This window comes from Athene noctua, chromosome 29, assembly GCF_965140245.1.
Source record: "Athene noctua chromosome 29, bAthNoc1.hap1.1, whole genome shotgun sequence".
NCBI classification, from domain to species: Eukaryota; Metazoa; Chordata; class Aves; order Strigiformes; family Strigidae; genus Athene; species Athene noctua.
The window spans coordinates 4,302,317-4,309,847 of record NC_134065.1 but is presented as its reverse complement, the minus strand read 5'-3'; the positions used below and the strand labels follow the sequence as shown (position 1 = coordinate 4,309,847).

The 7,531-nt window shown below is 68.3% G+C and overlaps 1 protein-coding gene across 1 annotated transcript; it reads right to left on the bottom strand.

The window, feature by feature from the left end:
• Positions 1 to 1,360: 1,360 nt before the first annotated feature.
• Positions 1,361 to 7,262, bottom strand: LOC141971572 (V-type proton ATPase catalytic subunit A-like). Its single transcript, XM_074928999.1, has 14 exons — positions 7,181 to 7,262; positions 6,962 to 7,090; positions 6,341 to 6,555; positions 6,080 to 6,217; positions 5,846 to 5,997; positions 5,119 to 5,281; positions 4,936 to 5,044; positions 4,318 to 4,440; positions 4,100 to 4,214; positions 3,951 to 4,014; positions 3,665 to 3,868; positions 1,780 to 1,874; positions 1,532 to 1,703; positions 1,361 to 1,453 (listed from the first exon to the last, which is right to left on the bottom strand). Exons 1-14 carry the CDS (start codon positions 7,260 to 7,262, stop codon positions 1,361 to 1,363), a joined length of 1,854 nt encoding a protein of 617 aa, XP_074785100.1.
• Positions 7,263 to 7,531: the final 269 nt, after the last annotated feature.

Below are 7,531 nucleotides of genomic sequence, written 5' to 3'. Positions count from 1 at the left end.
ACCCCCCCCGGACCCCTTAGACCCCCCCGGACCCCTTAGAAACCCCCCCCGGACCCCTTAGAACCCCCCGGACCCCTTAGAAACCCCCCCCGGACCCCTTAGAACCCCCCCCCGGACCCCTTAGACCCCCCCGGACCCCTTAGACCCCCCCCAGGACCCCTTATAACCCCCCCCCGGACCCCTTAGACCCCCCCGGACCCCTTAGACACCCCCCCCCGGACCTCGCAGCCCCCCCCCGGCCCTCCTATTCCCCCCTGCACCCTGCAGCCCCCCCCCGCCCCCGGCCCTCCCTTCACATCCCGGATCTCCTGAACTTTCTTGGAGCAGCCCCCCAGAGACACCCCCCCCCACACCCCCCCGGACTCCAAAACACCCCCCCCCGGACCCCTTAGCCCCCCAGCCCCCCCACCGCACCTCGCAGCCCCCCCCAGCACCCCCCCCCGAACCTCCTACTCCCCCCCCTGCACCCTGCAGCCCCCCCAAAACCACGCCGGACCGCTTGGATACCCCCCCCCTCCGCACTCCCTATCTCCTTTCCCTCTCTGCGACCCCCCCAGAAGCCCCCCCCGGAATCCCCCCCCCACAGAACGGGACCCACCGGGGGGGAGCAGGGGCAGCAGCAGCAGCACCCACATCTCCGGGCGGTGGCTGCGACGGGGCGGGACGGGGCGGGAGGGGGCGGCACCGAGGGCGGGGGGGGGACACACTCACGACACCGGACCCCCCCCACGCCCTCCGGGGCTGGCGGGGTCACCCCGGGGTCGCCCGTCGCCCCCCCACGCCCTGGGGGCGTGGGGGGGCGACGGGCGACCCCGGGGTGACCTCGCCAGCCCTGAGGGGGGGGGGGGGGGTAAAAGGGGGGTGTCAAATGGCCCCCCCCCCCTAAAGAGGGACGGATCCAGCCACGTGGCGGGAGGAGCCTTCCCGCTATCCGCCTTGGGGGGGCCCCCAAATGCACCCGCAGCCCCCCCCCCCCCGCAGCCCGTGTGTGTGTGTGTGTCCCCCCCCAAAAAAAAAATCTCCCGGTGTTGTCCCCCCCATGTATGTGTGTGTCCCCCCCCCCTCCACGTGCACCGAATCCATACGGGCTCGGCGTGAAGGGGAGGGGCGGCTGAACCCCTAAACCACCAGATTGACCCCCAAAATCCCCCCCCCCCCCGCGGCAAAGGGAAGGGGGGGGGACACACACACCCCCCCCCCCACCGGACGCTCCCACCCTCAGCAGGGAAACCACACCTGGAGGCTGAGCAAAACCTCGGGGCTTTTATTGGGCTGGGAGGGGATGAGGCGGCGAGGGGGGGGGTGTGAAACACTGGGGTGACCCCCCCCTCGCTTTTTCCTGCCCCCCCCCGCCGCGCTGTCAGTCCTCCAGGTTGCGGAAAGCCGCCTGCATCTCCTCGCCCAGCTGGGCGAAAGCCGCCGTGATGTTGGCTTCGCCGTCCGTCACCGGGTCCTGGGGACAAGGTGGGGGGGACACGCGGTGGCATCACACCCCCCCCCCCACCCCCGCCGCACCCCTCCCCACACCCACCTTGAACTTCATGGCGCTCAGCTTGTAGAGGATGTCCCCCAGGCCCTCGCGGATGGTGGCCCAGGTGACGCGGCGCTCGCCTGGCGCGGTGGCCTCCACGGCGTGTCGCGCCAGCTCGTAGAAGGTGACGATGTTGTGCAGCATCCCCACCGTCTTGTAGAAGGGGCAGAACCTGGCGAGGGGGTGGCCGAGGGGGGGGGTCAGGGCCGGGGATGGGGGCCCGGGGGGGCCGGGGGGGCGGCGGGTACCTGTCGTAGGAGGAGTAGCCGTTCTGCTGCAGGAAATCGTCCTTGAGGAGCTTCGCCACCTCCAGCGTCACCTTGTCGGCCTCGGCGAGGGACGCCTGCGGGGGGGCGGGGCTGGGGTGTCCTGGTCCCTGTCCCACCCCCTCCCATCCATCCCATCCCATCCATCCCATCCATCCATCCATCCCATCCATCCATCCATCCATCCATCCATCCATCCATCCATCCCATCCCATCCCATCCATCCATCCCATCCCATCCATCCATCCATCCATCCATCCATCCATCCCATCCCATCCCATCCATCCCATCCATCCATCCATCCATCCATCCATCCATCCATCCATCCATCCCATCCCATCCCATCCATCCCATCCCATCCATCCCATCCATCCATCCATCCATCCATCCATCCCATCCCATCCCATCCATCCATCCCATCCATCCATCCATCCCATCCATCCCATCCATCCCATCCATCCATCCCATCCATCCCATCCATCCCATCCCATCCATCCATCCATCCCATCCATCCCATCCCATCCATCCATCCATCCCATCCCATCCATCCCATCCATCCCATCCATCCCATCCATCCCATCCCATCCATCCCATCCATCCCATCCCATCCATCCCATCCCATCCCATCCATCCCATCCATCCATCCCATCCATCCATCCATCCCATCCATCCCATCCCATCCCATCCCATCCATCCCATCCATCCCATCCATCCATCCCATCCATCCATCCATCCCATCCATCCCATCCCATCCATCCCATCCATCCCATCCCATCCATCCATCCATCCCATCCATCCCATCCCATCCCATCCATCCCATCCCATCCATCCATCCATCCCATCCATCCCATCCCATCCATCCCATCCATCCCATCCCATCCATCCATCCCATCCCATCCCATCCATCCATCCATCCATCCATCCATCCCATCCATCCCATCCATCCCATCCATCCCATCCATCCATCCCATCCATCCCATCCATCCATCCATCCCATCCATCCCATCCATCCATCCATCCATCCCATCCATCCCATCCATCCATCCCATCCATCCATCCATCCCATCCATCCCATCCATCCATCCATCCCATCCATCCCATCCATCCCATCCATCCATCCCATCCATCCATCCCATCCATCCATCCCATCCATCCCATCCATCCCATCCATCCATCCATCCATCCATCCATCCATCCATCCCATCCATCCATCCCATCCATCCCATCCATCCCATCCATCCATCCATCCATCCATCCCATCCCATCCATCCATCCCATCCCATCCATCCCATCCATCCCATCCCATCCATCCATCCATCCATCCCATCCATCCATCCCATCCATCCCATCCATCCCATCCATCCCATCCCATCCCATCCATCCATCCCATCCCATCCCATCCATCCCATCCATCCCATCCATCCATCCCATCCATCCATCCATCCCATCCATCCATCCCATCCATCCATCCCATCCATCCCATCCATCCATCCATCCCATCCATCCCATCCATCCCATCCATCCATCCCATCCCATCCCATCCATCCATCCATCCCATCCATCCCATCCATCCCATCCATCCATCCCATCCCATCCCATCCATCCATCCCATCCATCCATCCATCCATCCCATCCCATCCCATCCATCCCATCCATCCATCCCATCCCATCCATCCATCCCATCCCATCCCATCCATCCATCCCATCCCATCCCATCCCATCCATCCCATCCATCCATCCATCCATCCATCCCATCCATCCATCCATCCATCCATCCATCCATCCATCCCATCCATCCCATCCATCCCATCCATCCCATCCATCCATCCCATCCATCCCATCCATCCATCCCATCCATCCATCCCACCTTCCCGACCAGCTGGACGATCTCCGCCAGCTCCTCCTCCTCCTGCAGGATCTCCCTGGCGCGGCGGCGCAGGGCGGGGAACTCGGGGTGCAGCCGCTCGTAGTGGGGCTCCAGCGCCCGCAGGTACCGGCTGTAGCTGATCAGCCAGTTCACGGACGGGAAGTGCTTGCGCTGCGCCAGCTTCTTGTCCAGCCCCCAAAACACCTGGGGGGGCACAACACGGCGGGGGGGGTATCGGGGGGGCCGTGCAGGGATAAAGGGGGGGTCCCCGCCGCGCCCCACTCACCTGCACGATGCCCAGCGTGGCCGAGGTGACGGGGTCCGAGAAGTCCCCTCCGGGCGGGGACACGCTGCGGGGGACAGCGGGTGGGGGGGGTTTGCCAGGGCGGGGGGGGTGTCCCCCCCAACCTCCCGCCGCGGCCCCCCCGCACTCACGCGCCCACGATGCTGACGCTGCCCTCGCGCGCGGGGGACCCCAGGCACCGCGCTCGCCCCGCGCGCTCGTAGAAGGAGGCCAGGCGAGCGCCCAGGTACGCCGGGTAGCCGCTGTCTGCGGGGGGGCGGCGTCACCGGGGCGGCCGGAGCCCCTCACCCCGCCTCGGGGCTGGCGGAGGGGCCGGGGGCTCCCCCCACCCCCAAACCCCGGGGCTCACCCGCCGGCATCTCGGCCAAGCGCCCCGAGATCTCGCGCAGCGCCTCGGCCCAGCGGGACGTGGAGTCGGCCATCATGCTGACGTGCTGGCCCATGTCGCGGAAGTACTCGGCCAGCGTGATGCCTGCGCCGGCGGCACGCGGCTCGCACGCTCGAGGTGGCCCTTGCACGCTCGAGGTGTCCCTTGCACACTCAACGTGGCCCTCACACACTCGAGGTGTCCCTTGCACACTCGAGGTGGCCCTCGCACATTTAACATGGTCCTCACACACTTGAGGTGGCCCTTGCACACTTGAGGTGGCCCTCACACGCTCAACATGGCCATCGCACATTCAATGTGGGCCTCACACGTTCAATGTGGCCCTCGCACACTCAACGTGGCCCTTGCACACTCAACGTGGCCCTCACATACTCAACGAGGCCCTCTCACTTTCAACGTGGGCCTCACGCTCTATGTGGCCCTCACACGCTCGAGGTGGCCCTCGCACACCCGGTGCCATCCTCGCACACCCGGCACACGCTCCGGCGAGCCCCCGGCCGCGCGGCTGCGCCCACAAGTGTCCTCGTGGTGCGTGTGTGTCCCCGCCGTCCCCCCCCGCCGCGGCGCTCCCCGGCCCACCGGTGTAGATGGAGGCTTCGCGGGCGGCCACCGGCATGTTGGAGGTGTTGGCCACCAGCGTCGTGCGCTTCATGATGGTCTCCGTCCTCCCGTCCACCTCCATGGTGAGCTGGGGACGGCGGCACCGTCACCCCCCGCCACCGGCCCCGCGGCCCCCCCCGCCGCCGCCTGCCCCGGCCGCACCTCGGGGAAGTCCCGCAGGACCTCGGACATCTCGTTGCCCCGCTCGCCGCAGCCCACGTAGACGATGACGTCGCTGTTGGAGAACTTGGACAGGGACTGGGAGATGACGGTTTTGCCGCAGCCGAAGGCGCCGGGGATGGCCGTGGTGCCCCCCTGCACGCACCTGGGGACGCGTGGGGACGCGTGGGGACGGCCGGGAGCGGGGGCTGCCGAGGGGACACCACCCCCACGCCACCCCGCCACAGCCCCGTGGAGGCGGGAGGGGCCCCCCCCGTCCCCGTCCCCGTCCCCGTCCCTCCTGGGGACTGGCTGGAGTGTGTGTGACCCCCCCCACTGGCAGGACTGTCCCCTCCCCTGTCCCTGTCCCCCATCCTTGTCCCTTATTCCCAGGTCCAGCCCCAGCCCCACTTCCATCCCTGTCCCACACCGACATCCCCTGTCCCCATCCCTGTCCCTGTCCTCAACCCTGTCCCCAACTCCATCCCTCTTCCCCATCCCTGTCCCTGTCCCCTGTCCCCATCTCCAGCCCTATCCTTGTCCCCATCCCGCATCCCTGTCCCCATCCCTGTCCCCGTTCTCTCCCCTGTCCCCCACCCCCTCCCCAGCTCTCTGTCCCCTTCCCTGTCCCCATCTCCAGCCCTGTCCGTGTCCCCATTCCCTCCCCTGTCCCCCGTCCCTCTCCCAGCTCTATCTCCGTCCCCTGTCCCCGTGTCCCCCCCGGCCCTACGGGAACAGGGCGTCCAGGACGCGCTGCCCGGTCAGCAGCGGGTGGTTCGCCGGCAGCTTCTCGGCCACGGGCCGGGGCTGTCTCACGGGCCAGACCTGCAGCATGGGGACCCGCTCCGCGCTGCCCTGGAAATCCAGCTCCAGCACCACGTCCTGCGGGGACGGGGGGGACGGGCAGCGGGGACAGGGCGCCCCGACACCCGCCGCGCGTCACCCGCCGCCCGCCGCCCCTCACCGAGACGCTGTAGTGCCCGGGGGGGGCGATGTAGGTGACGGTGCCCCGGCTGCGGGGTGGCACCATGATCTGGTGCCGGATGAGCGAGTTCTCGGCCACCGTCCCATAAATGTCACCGCCGGTGACGTGGCTCCCGACCTGGCGGGGATGGGGGGGGGGGAGTGGCCGTGAGGACGCGGGGACCCCAACGGGCCGCGTCCCCCCCGGGGGTGCTGGGGGGTGTCCCCGCGTCGCCCTCAGGGGACACACGGGGACACGCACCCGGATGTCCTTGCTGGGGACGAAGTCCCAGGTGAGGTGTCGCGGCAGCGCGGGGACGTTGGTGCCCCGCGGGATGTAGATGCTGCGCGTGAGCTGGGCGATGTCCCGCAGCGGCCGCTGGATCCCGTCGAAGATGGAGCCGAGGATGCCGGGGCCCAGCTCCACCGAGAGCGGCTTCCCCGTGCGCAGCACCGGGTCCCCCACCCGCACCCCCGCTGCCCCCGCGCTCAGGAAAGGGACCGACGAGATGGGGACAGGGACGGGGCGGGGGGACAAAGGGGTGGGGGGGAGCTGGGGCAGGAAATGGGGGGACGAGGAAAGGACAGGACGGGATGGGGGGGACGGGGGAAAGTGGGGAGTGGGACAGGACAAGGGGACAGCAGAGGGTGGCAGGGAGGGAACGGGGCAGGGGACCCGGAGGGACGGGGAGGGGACAGGGGCAGGCGGGGAGGGGGACAAGGGAGGGAAGGGCAGGATGGGGGGATGAGGGGGGGACAGGGGAGGATGAGGGGACAGGAGAAGGTGGGGGGGGACAAGACAGGACAGGGGGGACGGGGCGGGGGGACGGAGAAGCGTGGGGGTGCTGGGGAGGGGCCGCGGGGACGGGGTGAGGGAGGATACAGGTCTCCTCGTAGACCTGGAGCGTGGCCATGTCCCCCTCCAGGCGGATGATCTCCCCCACCAGCTCCGCGTGCCCCACGCGCACCAGCTCGTACATGGCCGCCCCCGCCATGCGCGTGGCCGTCACCACTGCGGGGACACGGCGCCGTCACCCCCCGCAGCTCCCCCGTACCCCCCCACACCCCCCAAACCCCTTTTGGGGGTCCCCGCCGCCGGTACCGGGCCCCGAGACGCCGTGGACGGAGCCCAACAGACTCTCCCGCTCGGCGTCCGCCAGCCGCGGCCCCGCGGCCCCCTCCATGGCGTCCCCCCGCCGGCGCCGGTGTCACCGGTGTTATATGGGGCCGGCGGCCGCGGGGAACCGGCCGGGCCCGGTGGCGGGTGGCGCCGCGGGCGGGGGTTGTGTACAGTCAACAACAGCCAGGGCCCCCCCCGGGTGCCACACGCCAGCAGGCGCCGGCACGCGCCGGCCTGGGCCTCGCTCAGGGTGACGGTGTCACCCCCCCGCCCCGGTGACACCCCGTCCTGTCCCCCCGGGTGCGTGTCCTTGTCCCCTCTCCCCGGTTTTTG